Source organism: Drosophila sechellia, chromosome 2R (genome assembly GCF_004382195.2).
Source record: "Drosophila sechellia strain sech25 chromosome 2R, ASM438219v1, whole genome shotgun sequence".
Lineage (NCBI taxonomy): Eukaryota > Metazoa > Arthropoda > Insecta > Diptera > Drosophilidae > Drosophila > Drosophila sechellia.
The window spans coordinates 1,840,171-1,865,713 of NC_045950.1; the positions used below are offsets into that span (position 1 = coordinate 1,840,171).

A 25,543-nucleotide genomic window follows, 5' to 3' on the forward strand; every position below is an offset into this window, starting at 1 on the left:
TGCAAGCGTTCACATTTGAAATAGAAAACCGCCGAGGATCGCTTAACGTTGTTCCAGATGCCTTTTCCAGTGTCAACGAAGACGAACTAGCATGTATTGAGGCTTCTCATGGATTGTTAGTAGATGTCGCGTCCGAACATTTTCGAAGTCCAGAATATTTAAGCCCATACGTAATATCGCAATGTTTATAGTGGTAGACCACTTTTCAAAGTTTGTTTTTGTAAAGGCTGACCAGAATATGGAGTCGTCTGTAATAGTATAGCATCTAAAGGAAGAGTTATCTCATTTATGCGGAGCTCGCGGTGACCGCCGAAGTGTGAAGACGTTTTTATCGAGCTCCGCACAAAATCGGTTGTTTTGAGTGAAGTGAACGCCAAATAAAGTAAACTAAATAAAAAATCGGAAAGCGAAAGAGACGCTCTATGCGATGCAAGATCGCTTAAATATATAGTGATTTGTTATCTTAAATTATAAAACTATGAGTCAGAACGACACTCGCGCTCAGCGTCAGCGCGAGCAAGACGAACGCCGGCTCTCAATTCAACGCAACAACGCATACTTCTCCTACGTCTCACAGACAACACCAAACGCAGACATCGAGCTGTCAATAACCTATAACCCAAGAAACCTTCTTCTACCAACAAATCAAGAAAGAGCGCGCTCCTGCTCTCCCGCTCTCTTAGCTCCGACAGAAGCCCCGCTACCTCCAACAACAACAGCTGGAGATAGACCGACAGCCCGCTCTACCTCGTCATCGGCTGCACCCGCTCACGCTCTGACTGAGTCAGCGAAAGCAAAACCGCAAGCAATAAACGGTACTGCTGCACTACCAGCAAAACAAAACGAAAACGTAAACAAAAAAGCTGGGTCGACCTGGCAGACTGGAATGGACCGCTACATTACAATAAAGCGAAAGCTCAGCCCGGAAAATTCAGATCTAGAAAACAAGCCGAAAAATACACGCGACCACTCTACCTTGATCAAAAATGTAGCCCCTGCAAATACCAACAGATTTGCCTTGCTGGTAGATACCGCTGAGGTCGTGCCGCTGGGATCCGTTGATATCGAACCGAAGAAAACAAAACCTCCGCCAATATACATTCGCGAGAAGAGCACAAGCGGTTTTGTAAATACTTTGATTGGCCTTATTGGAAAATAATTCCCCTCGTAAGAGGTACTATCAATGAAATCAAACTTCAGACGAAAACGGAGGACAACTACAGAAAAGTCACAAACTATTTTACCGCACAAAAAATAGGCTTCTACACTTACCAGCTTAAAAGCAGTAAGGGCCTGCAAGTAGTCCTGAAGGGCATTGAGTCTGATGTTACGCCCGAAGAGATAACTGAGGCGCTAAAGGAAAAGGGATTTTACGCCAAAAGCGTGTTCAATATCAAAAACAGAAACAGGCAGCCCCAACCACTCTTCAAGATTGAGCTTGAACCAGAAAACAAGCCTCCTAGAAAAAACGAGGTTCACCCAATTTACAAACTCCAGCTCCTTCTGCTCCGTAGGATCACGGTAGAAGAGCCGCACAAACGTAACGCTCCTGTACAATGTACAAACTGCCAAGAGTATGACCACACGAGGTCGTATTGTACACTTCGCCCGGTGTGCGTAGTCTGTGGAGATCTTTACGACTCCAAACAGTGTCAAACTAACAAAAAAAATGCATGCGAGAAAAAATGCAATAACGTGGGGGCAATCACACAGCAAACTACAGAGGCTGTCCAATCTACAAAGAGCTGAAAATCCGTCTTCACAAAAGAATGAACACGGCGCGGGCACACCAAGGAACAGCTACGCTGATACCATCAGAGACAAATCCTGAAGTAATTTTCTCGAAAGCAGCAAGTTTCGCTCCCTGGCCTACATCCAACACTAACAACACAACATTTGCAAACGTTTTAAAATGAGGTATGACGCCTCCAACCCAAAATTCCCGAACTCCACATGAAGTGCACACAAAATTAGACACACAACAAAACTATAACCCAGCTGCGCAGCAGGAAACAAAAACTGAAGCTATGATGCAAGCCTTACAACAGAGCATGATGGAATTTATGACATTTATGAAGACCACCATTCAAGACATGATGCGTAATCAAAACCTTTTGATACAAATGCTTGTAGCCCAACAATCAAATAAATAATGGCTACCTTACGCATAGCTACGTGGAACGCCAATGGCGTTTCACAGCGCAAACTTGAGCTAGCTCAATTCCTACATGAGCAGCATATCGACGTAATGCTTCTTACGGAAACTCATCTCACAAGCAAATACAATTTTCAAATAAGAGACTACCATTTCTACGGTACAAATCATCCCGACGGAAAAGCACACGGTGGCACCGCCATACTCATAAGGAACCGTATGAAGCACCACTTTTACAAAGAATTTGCGAAAAATAATCTTCAGGCCACATCTATCAACATTCAGCTGGATGACAACACTCTCCTTACACTTTCACAGTATTAGAAGCTCAATTCCTGGATTTCTTCCAAGCACTAGGGCCACACTTAATTGCAACAGGCGACTACAACGCTAAACATACTCACTGGGGATCGCAACTTGTGAACCCAAAAGGAAAACAGCTTTATAAGACTATAATAAAAGCCACTAATAAACTTGACCATGTTTCCCCCGGGAGTCCTACATACTGGCCATCAGACCTCAATAAGCTGCTTGACCTGATCGACTTCGCAGTTACGAAAAATATTTCCCGCAGTTTGGTTACAGCTGAATGTCTTCCGGATCTGTCATGTGATCACTCGCCTGTACTAATTCACCTCCGCCGGTACGCAGAAAACGTGAAACCACCATTCAGATTGACTTCTCACAAAACAAACTGGCTCAGGTATAAAAAATATATAAGTTCACATATTAAGCTAAGCCCAAAACTCAATACTGAATCTGATATAGAGAGCTGCACGTGTGCATTGCAATCCATCCTTACTGCAGCAGCTCTTACTGCAACACCCAAAATAACAAATAATACAATTAATTCAAAAAAGACCAACGTACAAATCGAGCAACTCGAAAACGACGCTTACGCAGAGAATGGCAATCTTCCAGATCCCCAACTGCAAAACAAAAGCTAAAAGTAGCCACACGGAAACTGGCCAACGCTCTGAAACAAGAAGAGGACGACGATCAGCCCCGATACATAGAGCAACTCACACCAACAGTCACAAAACAAAAGTCACTGTGGCGATCCCACTCAACTCTTCGCCCACCGACTGAAACCGTTTTGCCGATAAGGAATTCCTCAGGTGGTTGGGCCCGTAGTGATGAAGACAGAGCCACCACATTTGCCGCTCACCTACAAAATGTGTTCACGCCAAACCAGGCTACTAGCACATTCGCGCTACCGTCCTATCCCGTAAACCGCCACCAGCAACACACCCCAATTGTGTTTCGTCCTAAAGGAGTATCTAAAATAATCAAAGCCAATCTCAGCCCGAAAAAATCCCCCGGCTGCGACCTTATAACACCGGTAATGATCATCCAGCTGCCACATTCTGCAGTTCGCTACATAACCAAGCTCTTTAATGCCATCACCAAACTTGGTTACTTCCCACAACGATGGAAGAGGTCGATTATCATAATGATTCCAAAACCTGGTAAGAACCACACAGTCGCTTCATCTTACAGACCAATAAGTCTACTCTCATGTATTTCGAAACTATTCGAAAAATGCCTGCTGATCCGACTTAATCAACATCTGATATACCACAATATAATCCCAGCCCACCAATTTGGATTTCGCGAAAGCCATGGAACCATTGAACAGGTGAATCGTATTACAGCGGAAATAAGAACTGCATTTGAATATCGCGAATGCTGCACAGCAGTATTTTTAGACGTATCCCAAGCATTCGACAGAGTCTGGCTCGACGGCCTAATGTTTAAAATTAAAACATCCCTACCCGAAAGCACACACAAACTTCTAAAGTCTTACCTCTATGACAGAAAGTTTACAGTGCGGTGCAACACTGCCACTTCCACTGATCATACAATTGAGGCTGGAGTCCCCCAAGGCAGCGTTCTTGGGCCAACCTTAAACCTCATCTATACAGCCGACATCCCTACAAATAGTCGCTTAACAGTATCCACATTTGCCGACGATACAGCTATCCTTAGCCGTTCAAGGTCCCCTATCCAAGCTACAGCACAGTTGGCACTGTAACTCATCGACATTGAGAAGTGGCTCTCTGACTGGCGAATAAAAGTAAACGAGCAAAAATGCAAGCACGTGACGTTTACGCTAAACAGACAAGACTGTCCTCCGCTCTTGTTGAACAACATACCACTCCCGAAAGCAGATGAGGTAGCGTACCTAGGAGTACACCTTGACAGAAGACTCACATGGCGCAGGCACATTGAAGCCAAAAAAACAAAACTTAAACTCAAAGCCAACAACTTACACTGGCTCATCAACTCTGGTTCTCCGCTCAGCCTAGATCACAAGGTCTTGCTCTACAATTCTATATTGAAACCTATCTGGACCTATGGCTCACAGTTATGGGGCAATGCCAGCAACAGCAATATTGACATCATACAGCGAGCACAATCAAAGATCCTGAGAACCATCACTGGGGCACCGTGGTACGTTCGGAGTGAAAACATGCAAAGAGACTTAAATATCCCATCAGTTACCAACGCAATCACGGAACTTAAGGAAAAATACCATAGCAAGCTTTACACGCACCCCAACCACCTAGCGCGAGGTCTAATCCAGCTCAGCAGCCGTTCCCGTCTCCGGCGAAAGGACCTACCAACCCAGCGAATAAATTATTAGGGCCGTTTAATCATAGAACAGTTGGAAAAATAATACAACTGTTCAAAAAATACTTGTTATACTTGTTATTAAGATTTTTAAACTTATTGTTAGTTCTTATACAAGAAGATTCAATAAATAAAAAAAAAGCAAAGTAAAAAAAAAACAAAAAAAAAATTTATGCGGAGTTCCTGAGACTATAGTATCGGATAATGGATTCCAGTTTAGAACACAGCTGTTTCGTATTATAGACAAGTTAACACAAATTCACGGCAAGCAAACGCGTCAGAGCAAGTGAACCGATCAATCAAAACAGCAATTCGCTCGTATGTTGATGCTAGGGAAAATGACTGGGATGCGAATCTAAGCAGCATCTGTTTTGTTATGCGTTAAGCTCGCCATACTATATGGTAATTGGCCACCACATGGTCACATCGGGAGGAACATATGCCTTGTTGAGCTAGTTGCAGGTGTTGCAAGATAGAGGTGTGGCATTTGACAGGATGTTGATCAGGATGTTTGACAGGCTGTTGATCTTGCAAAACGGCAGGATACCAAGAGTCGAGAGCGCTATAACTTAAGATCGCGAGAGGTTTCCTACTCAGTATGTATGTAACGGACAGTAAAGCCAGACCTAGCGACAATTAACGACGGTATCCAATACTCTTTTTTGCAGCACACTAATCAGAAAGGCAGGCTTTCATTAGCTTTAACGCTATAAAATTTTCCGTAGTACATCTCTAGAGAGCGATCACATGGTGAATCGAAGATGGAAGACTTCCTCTTTCCGATTCTTATTCTCGACCTGAGCGGTTGCTTGGCGTCTGGCAGCAGTTTGGCGACAACGTGCACTCGGGGTTTTGGCCAGAACCTGGCGTTAGAGGATTTTGTAAAACCGATATGTAACGCCGACCAGATCCCGTTTCATTGAGCTAACGCTTTACAAGTTTTCTTTTTCACTGTGCAATTTAACTAGACGAAGAAGTACTCAATTGAATAATCTAACCTATAAATAAGACCAATTGTATAAAAGAGGCCAATGCAGAATAAATTTGGAATCGCGTTGGCCATGGCAGGGGGGGCAATTATCACCCCCACTGACATCTTGGGGTGTACACTGAGAGAAACTCCCTATCTATTCTACATTCCTTTTGCATAGCTACCACTAGTGTCTAGTGAGCACACAAAAATTTTAAATTTTGTATAGATATGAATGTGCACCCACAAGATTCGTGATTTCCTTGAAGACAAAGACGCAGAGCAAGTTGTTTGACCCATTTTGCCACGCCCACTCAAACGCTCACAAACGGCACAAAACTGCCACGCCCACACTTCTGAAGCATTTTTCGAAATTTTTTTTATAATTTTATTAGTGTTGTATATTTCTATCGATTTGCTAAAAAACTTTTTGCCACGCCCTTAAGCCGCCGAACCGGTCACGCCCACACTTTTTAACAATTTTTAAATTTTTTCTTAAGCTGTTCCCCAATATCTATCGATATCCCAAAGAAATTATGAAATTTCGCGGTCGCATTCACACCAGCTGAGTAATAATAATAATCGGGGAATTCGACTATAGCATTCTGTTTTGTTTTATAGCTGGTATAAATAGTAAAGATAGGATTATACCGGTTCCCAGTCTATCCTTAGTAAATATTTAAGTGCTCGGATAAATTGTACCTTCCTTATTCATAGTGTTACAAAAACTATTTAAACCATTGTAAGTTTCAGTTCGCACAGGATCCAAAACAGTTTTATAAGTGCAAAACACTTTCTTACGATTGCATTTTTTGAAAATACTACTGTAACATCGGATCAGGCAATAGCCGAACTATTTGCCAAGTTTTTCAAACAAAATATTCCACGTTGCCCGATTCCGAACAGCCATACTCTTATGCAGTATCGAAGTCGTATTTATATATAAATATATTTATATATATATTTATATATATATGTCGGCGCATAAGCTAGTGTCTGTGCTAGAATATTTCACAAGAATAGTAATTCCATCATTTTGGGAAATCAATGGTATTTCATCATATTGCATTATGTGTTAGAATATTCCAAGAAGAATAGTAATTTCATCATTTTGGGGAAATCATTGGTATTTCATCATATTGCATTATTGCATACTGCGTTGCTATTGGTCGGCTGTATTTTTGTAGCTTTGGCATCTCCCGTTTCAGCGCGGCGGCAGCGTGTGGTCGCTGTCGCCGAGTGTGGTTCGAAGGTTAGCACGGAGAAGAAGTGAGTGACACAAATTAATTCGAAACTCGCTGCGTGAAATGGAAAATAATAATTGTGCTCCGACATATATATATTGTCCCACTCTAAACGAAAGGTCACTTCTTTACGGTCTTTAGCGTGTGAAGCCTGTCTTTTTGCCAGATCCCGACGGAATCCCTGGTTATGTACTCAGATTATGGCCGGAAGCCTTGTGCAAGCCTCTACTGAAACACTTTACCTTATCTCTTTGCGATTCCTTTTCGTTAAAAAGATATCAAATTGGATGCATGCTATTCCAAAGCTTTTTGAAAATGCTATCAATCCTTTCTTGCAGCACCCTTTGTATGTCAATTATATAAGAACGGTTTATTGTAACGCAGAGAAGCTTTTGGAGCTAATTTCCTTCGTCATACAGGCCTTCAAAAATAATCTATAAGCTGATTTTATCTACACTGACTTTAGTAATGCATTTGACTCTGTTAATCATTCTCTTCTAGTAAGAAAACTTGATTTATTTGGTTTCCCTGTTCATCTTCTAAGTCGGATTTTAAGTTACCTTGTATTCTCCTTCCCTAAAGGTGTTCTGCTATGGGTGCGGCGCTCGCAACACTTATAATCCATCGTGTCAGAGGTGTCAAAAAAGTTTTCAGCTGAATTTTATCAATACGCCACTGGTGGCGGCGGATCGCCCTGCTTGGCAAGTGGCAGCGGTATAATTAGGTGCATGGGTCCCATGGCGGGTAAGGGTCGCACCGAGTGGTGCGTACCCATAACTTTGCGATCGGTGAGTGTCTCGGGAGACATGAGCGGGACTCAAGTGGTCGCGGGGTTGGGCGCCGGGACTAGGGCCCTCCCAAACTGATACACGCAGGGGTTACTGCTATGGTTGATTTCGGAGGCTACTGGGAAGGCTTCTGGTCCGATTGATATCGGAGGCTATGCGAGATAGCTTAATAAAAAGGGATGAAAAAGAGGAGAAGGGGAAATGCAGTTTGGAACAAAAAATGCGGTGGATAATATTCTCAGTATTTCTTTATTCAAAAGGTATTGTTTTTCCCAGGCTGCTGCCCTGTAGGTGTTGGCGTGGCGTAGCCCGATTCACGCGGTCGCGGGTACACTGCGGAACCCGTGGCTTGCTACTCGCTCCGAGTTCCACGGAAAAATACGTCTGCCCTCACTGGCTGAAACGAAAGAGAGAGAGCCAAATGCAACGGTTGAAAAGGTAGTGATGCTAGAGCTATCGCACTATTGTCGTTCTCTGGGCCTGTCGAACGATATTATTATCGATAGATCGGAACCGGTTCGGGTTGGTTCTTGTCTATCGAAATACTAATACGATGATTTCAGCTTAGTCTATTTTAAATTACACTTCTCCTGCGGGACTTCTTGTTCTAAAAAATACGTAATGGACTCCGTGTCCTTAGTCTAGTGCTTAACGTAATATTAACAAGATACAAATAATAAGAATGATAATAATAGTGGGAATAATGATCGTGTCTGGAATGTTGGTACTTAATCGGCATCGGTGGTGGTGGTGACGGGTTAGGTCCTTTGTGCGGCCCAGAGCCAGGGTCAACCACGTGGTTATTAACGGTTTTGCCATTTAAAAGTCATTTGGATCTAGCAATGGGATCTTGACTGACCATAAACTTAAAAAGTCTGTTTGCAGCCGTTTTAAAAAAGGGAGAGGTTAAAACCTGGTATTATAAAATACCTAAACTATGTTTAATGAAAGTGCCCTTTGAGCTTTAAGATACTGCGCATATGTCTTTCGTCAGTTATCGCAACTTCTTAATTTATACGACCTTGCTAATATGAATACGCGTCTACTTACCGAATCGTAGTACAATTTAATAATATGTTCTCATATGACTGTGAGTTACGGTGTTCTCAAGTCAGTTATCTTGGTGCGGTATTATTTGGACTCTTTATTAACGACTTAAATCAATTTAAAATTTGGTGCCCGCCAACAAGATGCTTAATTCTAATAAGTGGAAGCAAAGACACTAGAATAACAAGATGCGTAACGCCATACGAATTTTTGGCACACGATTTTTTCGCCGTGGCTCTAGAGGTGGCTCCAGGCTCTCTCGAATTTTTGTTCGAGAAAGAGAGAGCGGAGGGCGTTACAGCGAACAGCTCTTTTCTATGCATGCAGTAATAGCAAACAACTGTATGTGTGCACACGTATGCTCATGCATTCTAAATTTGACAAAATATGCCCTTCTCCTCAGAAGTTCGTTGACTTTAAATCTATATTATTTTTTATCACCATGTGAAAAATTCTAATTTTGCATTGCCTTGTCGTTATTATTATTTAAATATAGCTTAGAAATAGTAATAGCCGAATCATAATATCACAAAATAAATTTTAAAAATAACTTTATAGTAGAACGTATAGTAGACGTGTGAAAAATTAATAAGGCAATGATTGTTGAGTGCTTGTGTCCGCACTTCGTGCCTCTAGATATGTATTTTGCAATAAATAGTTTTCATATTATTATTTATTTTATAAATTTGTATTTTCTACTACGTATTATTTTTATGAAATATTTATATCTCATTTTAATGCCTTTTTTTGGAAAATTTAATTTATTTTTAAAATTTTTTTTTTTTAAGTTATTTAATTTCCTTTGTATTTGGTTTCATTATTTAGTATATTTTTAAAGTCATATGACTTTTTTTTTGGTCTATCGAATCTGATATTTTTAAAAAGCGCGCACTTTTGGGTGGGAAGAAATAGGTCTAATAAATATAGGACCCCATTACAATTGTAATGGCCTCCCCGTGGTGTTCCCTGGGTACCGATTATTACATATATTACACATCATTAATTAACATAACATAATATAAATAAAATAAAAATAAATAAATATAAATATGTAAACGGATTCGAGCGGCGATTTTTTTTAATTATTAATTCAGTTCATCATATTTCTACGAAATTGGCCAAAACTCCAAACATGTAAATTCGTTTCATCGATCAGAATTGATTTCGTCCCGAAAATCGTCTTCTAGCACAAGTACGCACATATACACACGTTCTCTTCTATTGTTTTTACTCACACAAGCAAGCAAATTCTATTTTTAGATTTCTTACGCTCTCAGCGTAAGCGAGCGGACAGAGACCAATTTTGGCCGACACCAAAAAAGTGGCTGAATAGTGCCAAACCAATGTATGGCCGTTACGCATCTTGTTATTCTAGAGTCTTTGGCATTTTACATTAACTTACTTTTATGTCAATTAAACGGCACACGAACGCCTATAACAATATAAAATAAAGCCATAAGGGTATAAGTAAAGGTATTTGTTCCCCGCATATCCGTGTATTATAGATACATATGATTAGGAACAGTTTCTTCTGTTTTCCCGTAAATGCCTATTATAGGAAACAAACCACCATTTGCGTACCACCATTTTCCGTACGCAGTTAAAATTGTTGATGGATCGAAAAGTCTGTCACCGACTACTCGTAACTCCTAATCTGCCTCAACCGGAATATGCCAGCCAGGGCTTCTTGCAGGATACGTCCTGCATGCGATACATTCGGCACGCACAAAACTAGAACGACCTGTATCACTGAAGATTCTTTAAGTGCTACTACGATACGATTTCATGTAAAGCTGTTCTTCGTTCATTATCCTCACACGAACAACTTTGCTAATCCAATTTTTCATTGTTTTCAATATATAATTCATGTACACACCAATTTTATGCTTCACAGTGACAAAGAAGCTTGGACTATATTAATTGTAAATTTCGCCAACCAAGCAGCATTTCATTTAGCCATTTTTTAAGTTTCCTTATTTAATATTCTATTACTTAATTGATTAAATATTTAATTAATTGATGCAAAAAAAATAAATTTAAATAGCTTATAAAAAATAACTAAAATATTTCCAAAGTGGCGACATCTGACGACCAAGTACCAGAAAAAAATTAGTTAATGATTTTAAATATTTAATACGCTACTTTGCGTCGATTTGCACCTCTATCTTTAAATAAAACATACGAAAAACAACATTACCCCATAATTGCCTTGTACTTACGTTGAACCTGTTGGTATTATATTCTTATTGTATATTGTACCTACGCTTCAAGTTTTCGTAAACACTGAAATTGTAAAATAACGGACTCCTCCTTGCTAAGCAAGGGGTATCTGAAAGTCTTGCAGAAAGATATTCATTTCACTCAACAGTTTGCAGCGCATACATTCATATATTTAGTATCGTATATTATGTATAGTTCTAAATCTATTTACTTCCTCTTCTATTTTCTATATATTCTTATCTTATTATTTATATACTTTAGAAGTCGGGACGAAAGCGATCTAACTATTGGAATTATCAAGACAAAATATAACGAAATATGTTACCTTTCTTGTTTATAATTTTAAAGAGCTGTTATTAGGTTTAAAACGCTTTTCGATATTTATTTTTGGTTCCTTTTTGATGAGCATACACTATATTTTGTTGTATAAATAAATTGTCCTTACTTTAAATAAACAATTATATCTTGTTTCTCCTAATACATTTTGCATAAACTATAATTAGTTCATGCATATTTTCATAAAAAAAAATGGAACATGCAGTCATCTCCACCGACTAACTAGTTTTAATATTCTATGTACACTTTCGTTGCACTATTATGTTTAGCATTTTATGTTTGTAGTCATGTTTTGCATACCTTTTAGTTTCGTCAATTCTTTTCAATTGATTTTTGTACACATGTCTTTTGTTTATATTAGTAGTAATAGTTTAATCATGTATATTAAAACGTGTTTAAGAATCTGCGTATATGTGCTGACTTTTTGCAGGTGCCCTATACATATGTAAGCATTTAATGAGTAAAAGTAAAAGCTACATGCAAAAATCTCAACACAGCACTTTAGTATTCATTTTTTTGAGATCTATTTGTCTGAACTTTAAAACATTCCCTTCATTTGACTTAAGCAACAACAATACAATAAAGATCCGTTATATTTCTTTTCATTTTCTTTTTCTATGCTTTGGTAAAGCTTTTGTGAGATTGCGGTAGCTCTAGACTCGACCAACTTGCTCTGAGATCGTGATCAAGTTGGCTGCTGCAATTTCTTGCGCTCTCTGAGCCATGTCATGATTCACTGAGCCATTCCTTTCCCTGGCTCATTCGTAAGCTCGTTTTGCAGTAACTTTTCTACTTAAACATTTTATATAGTCGTACGTATGTAGCTACCGCTTCAGTTTGGTGCTTAAACGCGTTGCTCGTACTTCATTAAGCTGTAATCAATTCAGGTGGTGTTGCTATTGCTTAGTACACATACTTTAAAAATATATAGTCTTATGTTGTGAACATCCACCCAAAGTATAGTTAAATTGCTCAAAGGAATTTATAAAAATACAACAAGAATAGTGAAAAATCAAATTATACGCCATTCATACGACTATGAAAGCCATGGATCTTAACGGATTTTACCAAACTTTAATTTCGTTCCTGATATGGAGTGCATTTTCCAATTTTCCTGAAGTATTTGCAGTACGTGTTGCCAACTCACAGCAAAATCAACCTAAGAAAGGTAAGGAAATCCCGTCTTGGTAATTTTCTCACCTAACAAGTCTTGAAATATCATTTTGTGATTTTTGACAGTACTTATTCCTATCATTCAAATTTTTATTTAGGTCCAATGCATATATACTCGTATACTCCTAAACATGTCTATATTTCGAAGGGGTGTTCCAAAGATTTGGGGGATAGATCTTGCTTTCCGTTATCGTGTTCATAAGATCATATATTAAAATTATATGTTGATTAGTTGGCCATCCATATATGATAGGGATCAAAACATATCAACACATAAATACCGTCTTTACTTATTCAACCTACACCTACACGAAATAGAATAGTAAAATTCTACACAATTAATTACATACATATGTGGATAAAGTGAAAGGGAATAAATATTCAAACTGAAGTATAATTAAATGGTTTAGGAGAAAGAGCAGCAGAGCAAGCCTGCAAGTTTAGATAACTGGCGCGATATTGGACCCAGTGTATATAGATAAACGTACTTTCCAAATTTTCCCATTCGACGGGATGGAATGGAAAATGGCTATGATGGCTACACTTAATTTGTTTGAAACAAACAAGCTACAATACTATCACTCTTTTCTATTTTTCGTACACGACAAAATTTCGCTTGTATCTGACTACATTTTTGTTATTCATTAAAACTTTTTTTATTTAAATAGTTTTTTTCATCAATATATATAAAAGTAAGCAAATTTATAAATAAAGAAAAATATTTAGCCTTCATAGGCCTACTCTGGTTTCGACTACCACTTACTTTGCGCAATAATGTTATACTTTTTTAATTTTACTGATAATGGTATTTCTTCAACTTTTTATTTGCTGAATCGCTGACCTTGTCAGATGTTAGCATGCTGCTCCCAAAAAATTATGAAAGTGCGAACAATTCAACAAGTTTCAAACTATTAAATCGTTGAAACCCCGATGGAAAGAAAACTCTGTAAGATTAAAGTAACACAACAGGATTTATTTATTTCGGTCTTAAATTGGAAAGCATTAAAAAAACGTATTAAGTTCTTTGCTAATAGTTTCTAACTACAAAACTAAAAGAATTTAGCAACCACCATAAATAATGATATACAACATTGGCAGTCGTTGGCAATCAATTTCAGGCCATTATATAAATACTAGTGATTTCTTTTGTCAGACAATTTAGTAAGGGTTATTTGTAAATTTTAAAGCTGAGAAAAAAAATGTGAATTCTTAGACTTTACGAATGGTGTTTAACTATTTTGAGGTAGTCTTAAAAATGGTTTTTTTGCACTTTTCGTGGAAAATATTTGATCAGCAGATAAGTATTTACGTACGATCGTTAGGAGGTCGCCATTTCCATCATTTTATTATTTTGATCTCTTAAAACACATTCCATAGTTTTTTGTACTCGATTGTAATTTAATTTAAATTTAATTAACAAAAATAATCTATTACTTTTCGATCTAGAATATACACAAGTTAAAAAAAGTGATATCGAAATCACACTTGAAAAAACTTTTTTGGCGCTCAACCGAAATTATAATATGAATTTTAATCTACACATCTTTTAATAGCTGTGCTAGTGATTTATGCCATACATAAACAAGCTTGTTAGGTGTTCAAATCCAATATTAGTAACAATATGTCCACAATTTAGCCCAGGGAGCTGATCGAATCTTTGACCCTTCTTCAAAACTACATGTACCTTCCTAAGGGAAAGGGAAAGTCTAGCATTAGGCTACGTCATTAAAACTCATTATTTGAAAGTTATTTTTAAATAAATATATATTTATATTTATATATATTTAATGCTGTTTTTACTTATTATAAATTATTTTTCTGTCAATTATATCTTTCTTTGCCCACTTTGCACTTACTAATAGACTCTTATTTATTTGTGGTAGGGGCGATGAAGTTTCTTGGGTTTCTTGGCAATTATCCAAGTTACCTTGACAAACAATGTCCTCCATCCATTTGAGCCTCGCTCTATCTCATAGCTGACCAAAGAACTTGTCGACGTACGCGATTTAAACATATCTAGAAGCCATAATATCAGTAGATCATGTATATTGCTGTCAGATTTCACTCTTTCCTAGCTGGTAGTGATATTTTAGGAATACATGCATACGTTATTATTTTGAAATTTTCTAACGGATAAACGGGTATTTGATAGTCGATGCACTCGTTTTTTGATAATTCAAGTATGTGCAGATATGATTTGAATATACATACATTATAGTATAATTTAGCATCTTCCTTAATTAACATTTTTCTAAGTGGTCCTTAACCAATAAATACAAATGTCTTATTTGAAATGAATGCAACATCAAAATACAAATTTATTAAGCTTAAAACCGGTCTGCAAGGGGTATTAAATGGTGCAGCCTTAAATTATAACTGATTCAAGGTGACTTTAAACTGAAAATTCGTGTATGTATGTACGGGGATCCGAACATATTTATTTAATGTTAAAGACAATACAATGGTATTACATTACTAAACTTCAACTTGCAAAACAGAAATGCTTCTTTTAATCAACACACTTTTTTTGTAATGTTATTGTGGCTGAAAAAATGATAAAATTGTTAGGTAAACGAATGCTAGTCATCTCTCTATTTCCATGAATACAAACTAACAGACTAACATACATATGTGACACGTACGGAATGTGGGACTGGTTTCCGATTGCATTTATACAGTCCCAATATATACCTACAGACATATGAATGTACGTATGTATACTATATAAATATGTATGTCCGCTAGTGCAAATGTTTCGAAATAACGTAATTGATTACACTAGCGTACAAAATATATTGTATAAAAAACTTAAAATGTATCAATACAGAGTGACACATTTTTGTGATACCTTTTTAAAGAGTTTTTAGAAATGCAATTTCTTTTTCAGCAGTACATATATCTTTTTTACTGTCTCTAACCCGTTTCATATATCCACATCCATTTTTAAAAACGCCCATATGACCAAAGACACTAAAATAATTGTTCTAATGTCTTTGATTTCACCCCTCCAAGCAAAATAAATAAATATGGTAATATATGAATTATTTCAAAATGACCATATCCGTATATCCATATCCAGACCGTTTTTTGAATTGTACGATTAAAAAAACTTAATTTAAATCAAAACTCTATACCTTGTTTATATCGTAAATATTTCGAAAATCAGAAAACCGGTCTTTCTAAAGTATTTTTCGGTAAAGCTAGTGTTATTTAACAAATTTAGCAACAATCTTAAGTTTATATTTGAACAAATTTTCAAACAAAATTTGTAATTTTATTACCATAAAAATGATTCTCGAATTATTTATTTAAATTTATTTTAAATATGGTTGCATGTATAGTTGTATTTAGATTTCCCATTGATTTTTAAGTCTATTACGGCTAGAAATTGCGGACCAAATACAACACAAAATAACTCACAAAACAAGACTAAGTTGAGGAGCCAGTTTTCTGGTTTACTTTAAACTGTGTCTGTAATTCATATACATACATATGTATGTGTACAAAAATTTTTAACTGTGTGAAATGTTTATACCATGTATGAAGCTGTCTTTGGAGCCCAACGAAATGGAACAGAAAAACTAGTTGACGACAACAGACAAAAAGCTAATAATTTTGTTGCTTGTGGACTTCTTTGGCGAGAATATTCAAACAAAAAGCTGAGCTAGAAAAACGAATCTTGCGTATATAGAATATTTATTAAAATATTAACAATAAAATTTCATGCACGGACATGAGTGCTTATTTCGGAGCTCTCCACCTTAATGGGATTCCAAGATCAGAAAAAGTTAACAGATAAACAGGACTGTATTGAAATCGATTGATTAAACAGTACATACATATGTATGTACATAGTCTATACTTTCAAGATCCAAGCTGGCGAGATTGGTTTTTCGCTATGTACTTTTCTGGTGGGATTTACATGGCGACGTGTTGCTTTAAATGAAGCTTTTGTTTTTACAATTACAATACTAAATGCGAAGGGACATTTCTACATATAACATAAAATCTGTATTGAAAAGATCTAAAACTTGATAAAATATTTTTGTTTCTTTGCTTACCCATGCTATAGAAATCTTCAGCAGAGTTTCAAAAATAAAACTTTAAGAAAGTCCCTTTCGGAAAAAAAACTATAATGATTTCAGTAATTACAAGCGATACTTGCACTGCAAAGTATCAGCTATTTCAGTCAAAGGTTTGCATCCTAGTGAAAGAATTTGCGACCATAAAGTATATATGGTCTATAGTATTGCATAAAACTTTCCTATATGTTGAAGTATATTTGTTTTGGGATAGTCGATCAGACGCAGATCAAGTAAAGGACGGTGCGTGCTGCCAGACTGAAGAAGTGCGAGAACAGTCATCGAGATTGAGCGAGACGTGCAACCGATCACTTACCGAAAAGCTGAACTCAATTATATAATGCCGGTGCACTCTTCGCAGATCATAGAGAATGGTGTCACCGCTTATTTGTATTCCAGGTGCTTCAATTGTGACGTTGATCAACCGTTTTAAACTCCTTTCATAATAGAATAATTCATTTTACTTCAATGCCACATAGATAAGTTAGAGACCCAATAACTTCAGCTTCACTTCTAGACGTGCCTCTTGCAATCCCTCGGACACTAACTAATACCACATGTTATCTACGCTTATGCCGTCATCATCAATATTGATGACATTAAAGTTAAACGGAATATTTAGGCGTTTAATGGCTTTCTTCTTGCTGTTCTCTTTAAAAATCTCCGTTGTTTACATTGAGTCACCATCCGTAAAAATATTCCTCTCTATTCGCAAATTTTTTCCTCGCTTCGCCCTTCATGCTGTAATCATTCATCTTTCGCCAGCATTTCTTTGCCATCCATCTTATCTCCGCATTCACTGGTGATACTATTACGCGATTTTAATCTTCCATCTGTTTTCTGGATCCCATGCATCGAGCAAATCAAAATGATTTATCGTCTTATCGACTGATCACTCGGGACCCAAAGTGAATGTCAGATGTTATTGGACTTCGATTTCATATTCGATTTATATAGTGCATGTGTCACACACCCTACTTGATGATCCGTTCCGGAGGATTTTCATCAAACTTCTCTTCAGATCTGCACAAATCTCTTTCCAAATCTCCATAAATCTTTTTTAAGCAGCAATGATGTCGATGACATCCTATACTGCTGTAAGTTAAATGTGTTTCAGTAACTTCGACTCCCCCACTACATACTCAGCATAAGCACGTAGGCTATAATCAATAATAATACTGTAATCCGTCCCTCATAGCCGAAAGTAGCGTTTTGAAAGCCTCCGTGAAATTAAGGTGTCTATCTGTACTCTCATATTTTTTGAAGGTTTGTTAAGAGTTCAATTTACATTGTTATTCAAAAAGTTCATTGAGCAATGCAGGTTTTCCGACACCGAGAATGAAGAAATTTTCACTATATATCATGTCAGAGGCTGTTCGAAAATTAATCATTGATCAGCTACAACACCAGTTTTAGATCCACAGTTTAACCTTGGTAACACGGTTAACTTTATTGATTGTACTGTAATCTCCCTGGTTAACCTTTATGTTCCTAGCCTTCCAATTCTTAATGCAAACTGATTTGACTGCAGCAAAGTCATTGATTCGTTTGGTTATGAACTACTGATAAACAAGCTTAAACTCCTCAGCAAATACAACCTTGCTAATATCCTAGTTAGTCCTAGTTAATTTAATAACATTGAGAATTTCATTGAGAAATGACTATGAGTTCCTGTGCTCTCTAGTCAGAGGTCCCGGTCCACTTTTATTTTAATTGTAATAAGTGTATATACGTGGCATTTTACATTAAATTACTTTTATATAAATTAAACAGCCCTGAACGATGCAGAACGGCATTCGGTGATAAAAAAAAAAAAAAAAAAAAAAAAACAAGAGAAAATGCTATAGTCGAGTACTTTATACTTATACTTAATACTTATACTTTATACCGCTTCCTTCTACATGTTACATATTTTTTAACGAATCCAGTATACCTTTTTACTGTACGAGTAATAGGTATAATGATAAGCTAAATCGAGACAAAATTATATTGTTATATATTTTTTTAATTTATTTCATTTAAAACAGAAAATCAACCAGATCTTACACCAATGGGGTCCTTCTGGCAGCAACATGTGGCCACTCCTAGTAGTTCAACTCCATTTGATTCACCTTTTTTTTCGGCAACACACGGCCTTGTGCAGACTCACCCGTCTATAGGTGGAAGCCACTCTGGGCCCGCTCCATTAAATAGCAATAGCCTTGGGACTGGAGCTGGTACTAAGCCAGCCCTAACCGCTGGAAGCGGGTACCTGAACTCACGCGGGAGTCTACCGACTTCTGCACGTTATCCAGCTAATAAGATCACAGGAACCGTCGTCGAACCCAACCCAAAATCTCCATTTCGCCACTTAGATTTCTCTACTAGTGCAACTGCTGAGTTGCGGCGAAATCCTGCGCTATCTGCTCCTGATGAATGTGCACGCGCTTGTCGCGAAGGAGAGCCTCCGAGAATTTGCTACTATCATTTTACGTTGGAATACTACACAGTATTAGGAGCGTAAGTATTTAAAATTCCAAAATTTTTTCCTATTTTATTAGGCAGTTTTTATACCCGTTACTCGTTGATTGAAAGGTTATACCAGATTCTATATATATATATATATATATCAAATACTTTTCAACGAATCTGGTATAACCAGATAACCAGATCAATAGCCGAGTCGATCATATACGTCTCTCCATATGAACGTTAAAATCTCAGGAACTATAAAAGCTAGAAGGTTGAGCATTCAGCATACAGATTCTAGAGACATAGGCGCAGCGCAAGTTTGTTGATATTATATATATATGCCACGCTTACTCCAAAGCCCTAAAACCGCCCAAAACTGCCACGTCAAAATTTTTGAACTTTTTTTCGACATTTTTTCATAATCTTATTACTCGTGTAAATTTCTATCGATTTTGCAAAAACTTTTTGCCACGCGTTAGCGCCCTAAAGCCGCCAAACTGGCCACGCCCAAACTTTTGAACCGTTTTCAAATTTTTTCGCATTTTATTCCCCAGTATCTATCGATATGAAATTTCGCGTTCGCATTCACACTAGCTGTGTAACGGGGAACTGAGAGAAACTGTGTGTCTTTAGTATAGCATTGGGGAAAGGGCTGGGATATGAATAGTGGTAAATTCAGTTGGTTTCTTCCGTGGGAAGGTCTAATGGGTGAGATCTTTTAAGTCTCCTTATACTTCGACTGTTGTCCAGTAGGTTTGAACGCTAAAGTGTTTGGGTTTAATTTAATATGAATATTTATTTGTGCTTAAGGTGTTACCAAAGACATAATACAAGCAAAGACACTAGAATAACAATATGCGTAACGCCATACAATTTTTTGGCACACGATTTTTTCGGCGTGGCTCTAGAGGTGGCTCCAGACTCTCTCGAATTTTTGTCCGAGAGCGAGAGAGCGGAGAGCGCTACAGCGAACAGCTCTTTTCTACGCATACAGTGACATCAGACAACTGTATGCTCATGCATTGTGAATTTGACAAAATATGCCCTTCAACTTAGAAGTTCTTAGACTTTAAATCTATATGAATTTCAACCAATTGGCACCATTTGAAAAATTATTATTTTGCATTGCCTTAACGTTATTATTATTTAAATATGGTAATAGCCGAATCAAAGTATCACAAAATAAAGTTCAAAATGACTTTCTAGTAGAATATTTTTTTTTTTTTTTTTTTTTTCGCACGGGTCCCATGGCCACACCTCCCGCCCAACCGACCGATGGGCGCTGCCGTGTATCGTACGGCTCGATTCCCGAGAAGATATAGACGCAATATAAAAAAGAGAACAGGAACGAGGATATGAATATAATGTAAAATAACTATATTAATTAGTGTTAGTAGGATCTAATTATGTAATAGAAAAGATAAAATCGATTGCTTTAATAGCGGCAGAGAGTCAAGATTACAGATAATAGGATAAAGTCTATTATAGTCAGAACATAAAACTCTGTAAGGGTCATGCAACTCATAATTAGATCTACAATGATTTAAGATAAGGGGTATATAGTTTCTAGTGACTCTACTTGGAACCGAGAAGTTAAGCCGACTAATCAAGTCGGGACTCTCAACATCCCCACGAATAAGCTTACAAATAAAGACTGTTCCAAGCATAGTTCTACGGTTAGCTAGGGATGGTAAATTAATTAAAAGTAGTCTACTGGAATAAGGAGGTAATATATGGTTTGCATCCCAATTTAGGCGCCGCAAGGCAAAAAGTAAGAAGTTTTTTTGGACCGATTCAATGCGGTCCGAGTGGACTGCGTATTGTGGACTCCAAACAGGTGATCCGTACTCGAGAATCGGACGGACTAACGAAATAAATAAGGTTTTAGTCAAGTAAAGATCATCAAATTCCTTAGACCACCTTTTTATAAAGCCAAGCACACCCCTGGCCTTATCGACAATAGACGAAATATGGTGAGATAATTTTAGTTTTGGGTCCAGAAGAACGCCAAGATCATCAACTCGTGTTATTCTGTCCAGAAAGCACCCACTTAGAATGTAAGTCGTGCGTATTGGGTTGGCACGACAAAAGGTCATAACTTTACACTTGGACATTTAAGTCTAATATGTTATCACGGCACCATATTTGAAATCGGTCTAGATCGGATTGTAAGTCCAAATGGCAAGAAGAGTCCTTGTACTGGATGCATAATTTAACATCGTCTGCGTACATAAGTACACGCGAATGTTTTATTATTAAGGGGAGGTCGTTAATGAATAAGGTAAAAAGAAGCGGACCAAGATGGCTCCCTTGTGGGACACCGGATGTGACTCGGAGAATAGAAGATAACGAATTTTTAAAGAGGACTTGTTGTGTCCTGCCATTCAGATAGCTTGAAATCCAATTTAGAAGATCAACAAGGAAACCTATAAGATCAAGTTTTTTTATTACAAGGTAATGATTCACTGAGTCAAATGCTTTACTAAAATCAGTGTTTGAAGATTATTTTTGAAACCCTGTACAACGAAAGAAGTTAGCTCCAACAGGTTAGTCGTTGTAGATCTGAGTTTCATAAAACCGTGTTGACACGGTGATATGATTGATCTACAAAGGTGCTGCAAATGAGGAGTGATAACATTTTCGAAAAGTTTTGGGATAGCCGACAATTTAGAGATTCCTCTGTTATTGCTTGCATCCAGTTTGCTACCTTTTTTGTGAAGAGGAATCACAAAGGACTCCTTCCATATATGTGGGAACTGTGAAGATTCCAGAGATAAGGTAAACAGTTTCAGTAGAGGCTTGCATCCAGTTTGCTACCTTTTTTGTGAAGAGGAATCACAAAGGACTCCTTCCACAGAAGGAGTCTGTGCTTCCGCACAGAATCTGAGCACACAGCCAGGGATTCCATCGAGAACTGACGAATAGACCGGTTTAACACGCTGAAGATCGTTAAGCAGTGAGCTTTCGCTTATAGTTGGGCAAAATATTAGATTCGACTTAGATACCGCCTAAGGGTATGGCTGTTCGGAATGAGGTAACGTAGAATATGTTGTTTTGAAAAACTTGCCGAATAGATCGGCTGTTGCCTGATCCGATGTTATCGTAGTGTTTTCAAAAAAAAAAAATTAGAGAAAGAAAAAAAAAAGTGAAGAAGAATAAGAAATTGTGTTTTGCTTTGTGTTAACGAAATTATAAAACTGTTTCGAATCCTGTGCGAACTGACACTTACAACGGTTTAAATAATTTCTGTAGCACTGAGCATTAAGCACGGTAAAGTTTAAGCGAGCGCTTAAATATTTAGAAGGGATGGACTGAGAACCGGTATTTTTAAATTTTGGATAAAGTCTGGACTTTACATTTCTTGGGTGTATCAACTCTTTATTAAACCAAGGAGGTTTAGAGATTGACAGATGGCACATCGGAACAAAAGAGTCAAAAAATAATTTCATTGCGGTATAAAACATATTAATGGCATCCGTCAATCAATATGTTGCAGGAGTAAAGATCGGACCAATTAAAGCCAGCCATAAAATTGTTTAGCTACCGAAAATTTGCCTTGTGAAAACAATGAATTCGCTTTGTTGACTTCTCTGAATTTACTTTTAATACCGTACCTATGTCGATTGCCACCTCGAAAGTAGGATTATGTGGATCTTCAGGTTGAGTAAGAGGTGCTACCCTGGAACAGAAACACACTGTCAGGACTTTTTACAAGACATAGATCCAACAGTCGACAAAGATAGTTTCGAATATAATTAACTTGCGACAACGATAAGTCGAGCAAGCAGTCAATAAAGTCATGTTGTGCAAAAAGAAGAAAGATATTCAAATTTTCTTCTGGGGACTACGTTGTGGCAGGTATATTAAAATCACCTAGAACTTCCAATTGGTCCCTGTCAGACAGTTTATTTAAGATGGACTGGATAGCGGACAGATGATTCTGATATTCTGGGAATTCAGAAGATGGCGGAATATACGAGCACGTAAAATAAACTGATCTGTCGGAAAAAGACAGCTTTACACATAAGAATTCCGAGTTACGGGAATCGTCCAAAAGTAACTCCTCCGACGCGAGGGTAGATCTAACCGCAATTAAGACTCCACCTCCCCGGCTGGAGGGACGGTGAAACCTATATATAGTGTACATACCTAGGAAGACTTCGGAGTTAAGTATCTCCGGCTTTAATTAAGTCTCTGTGAGCACTATTATATGGGAGGCAAATGAAAGACTATCACAATACAATTTGATTAATTTGCTACGCAAGCCTCTAACATTTTGATACGTACGTTTTGTAGTTAGTTTTTTGATAGGAGAGTATTTAGAGTATTTAGCTTGCGACGTGTGAAAAATTAATAAGGCTTGTTGAGTGCTTGTGTCCGCACTTCGTGCCTCAAGATATGACTTTTGCAATAAATAGTTTTCATATTTTTATTTATTTTATAAATTTTTATTACTCAATAGACTTGGATTTCGGGAAACTAATGGCACCATGTGATCTTTTTTATTAATATTTGTAAAATACGCATTAAAGTTTTTGAAATATTTTTCAAAATAATAAAAAACAAATGTTTATAAAAAAGTTTATTATTGAGCAATGCACAAATGAAAGTAGTTCTTTCTCATTATTGTTTTAAATAAATAATGAATGTTATGTATATTACAAATAATTAATTATCAACTTATGTATATATAAATATGTAAACGGTAGCTAATTCATTTTCGATTCGGCGATTTTAACAAACTAATTTAAAACACTTTAAAATTATAATTGTCAGAACGTGAATTTTTAATTATTATTCTAAAATTATAATTGTCAGAACGTGAATTTTTAATTATTATTTTATTTCATCATAATGCTACGAAATTGGCCAAAACTCCAAATATGTAAATTCGTTTCTTCGATCATAATTGATTTCGGCCCTAAAATCGTCTAGCACAAGTACGCTCACATACACACGTTCTCTTCAATTATTTTTACTCACACAAGCAAGCAAATTCTATTTTTAGATTTCTTACGCTCTCAGCGTAAGCGAGCGGACAGAGAGCAATTTTGACCGACACCAAAAAAGTGGCTGCATAGTGCCAAACCAATGTATGGCCGCTACGTATCTTGTTATTCTAGTGTCTTTGATACAAGATTGCCCATCAGTTTTGTTGAACAACATACCACTCCCGAAAGCAGATGAGGTAACGTACGTAGAAGTACACCTCGACAGAAGACTCACAATTCTCTCTTGTTTAAGCCTGAGTTTGTTTTGTGTGGAGTCAGTATGTAATGTGGTTTTACGTTTTTTGCTTACCGGCGGAGGTGAATTAGTAGAGGCGAGTGATCAGATGACAAATCTGGCAGACATTAAGCTCAAACCAAGCTGCGAGAAATATTTTTCGTAACTGCGAAGTCGATCAAGTCAGGCATCTTATTGAAGTCTGATGGCCTTTTTGATTCACAAGGCGCGATCACGAGTGAGTATGTTTAGCATTGAATTCGCCTGCTGCAATGAAGTGTAGTGGAGTTTCCGAAATATGATTCTAGTGTAGGAATTGAGGTAGCGCAAGTTTGCACTGTGAAACACCATTGGCGTTTCAATAATGCTTGTAGACCATTGCTATTTTTATGCACGTGTAGATGCGTACGATTTTTACAGTAAGGTAGTTTGCGACCTTTCTATAGTTGTCCTCCCTTTTCGTTCGAAATTTGATTTTATTAATAGTATCTCTTAATAATGCCAAGAGTATTTACCATACCGCTTGTGCCCCTCTAGCGGATATAAATTTGGGAGGCCTTATTTTTTTTGTTTGATTGTCGACGGGTTCCAATGGCACGTCCTCAGCGGTATCTGCCAGCAAAGCTAATCTGTTGGTATCTGCGGGCGGGACATTTTTGATCAAGTGTTGTCGGGTATATTTTTATACCCGTTACTCGTAGACTAAACGGGTACTCGATTCATTAAAAAGTATGTCACGGGCAGAAGGAAGTGATTATTCCGTCTGCCGTCCGTATGGACGTCGAGATCTCAGGAACTATAAAAGCTAGAATGTTAAGATTAGGAATACAATTCCCACAGACATAGACGAACCGCAAGTTTGTTGATTCATGTTGCCATGCCCATTCTAACGACAAACAAATCTCCTTTTGACACGCTCACTCGAACGAAAAAATGTTTTGCTTTTTCTTCGTTTTATCTGGATTGCCAATTTCTATCGGTATCAGAATTGCAAGGTTGCCACGTTACTCACAAAATTGTAGCCCCGATGCCACACACACCCGGGTGAGCAGAGCAAAGCCACACAATTATCAAAAAGTTTGTTGACCTATGTTGCCACGCCCACTCTAACGCCCACAAACCGCGCAAAACTGCCACGTTCACATTTTTGAAAAGTTTTTGGAAATGTTTTCATAATTTTATTAGTCTTGTAAATTTCTATAGACTTGCCAAAAATC

At 37.4% G+C, this 25,543-nt stretch overlaps 1 protein-coding gene and 1 long non-coding RNA gene across 5 annotated transcripts in view; one reads left to right on the plus strand and one right to left on the minus strand.

The window, feature by feature from the left end:
• Positions 1–8,021: 8,021 nt before the first annotated feature.
• LOC116800342 overlaps positions 8,022–25,543 on the minus strand; it is a 30,409-nt gene continuing 12,887 nt past the window's right edge. Inside the window, exons 1-2 of one of the 2 annotated variants that reach the window (XR_004361271.1) lie at positions 11,695–12,227; positions 8,022–8,188 (exon numbers count right to left, since the gene is read on the minus strand). This is a non-coding gene — a long non-coding RNA (uncharacterized LOC116800342). Of the gene's footprint in view, positions 8,189–11,694; positions 12,228–25,543 lie in introns of those variants that run through there. The other variant, XR_004361272.1, reaches the window with a different exon arrangement.
• Positions 12,238–25,543, plus strand: part of LOC6620583 (laccase-1) — a 33,812-nt gene continuing 20,506 nt past the window's right edge. For 2 of the 3 annotated variants that reach the window (XM_032714555.1, XM_032714554.1), the window contains exons 1-2: positions 12,238–12,562; positions 18,677–19,148. In XM_032714555.1, the coding sequence (XP_032570446.1) occupies positions 12,433–12,562; positions 18,677–19,148 (602 nt within the window). In that variant the 5' untranslated portion in view covers positions 12,238–12,432. The remainder of the gene's footprint in view (positions 12,563–18,676; positions 19,149–25,543) is intronic. The other variant, XM_002044748.2, reaches the window with a different exon arrangement.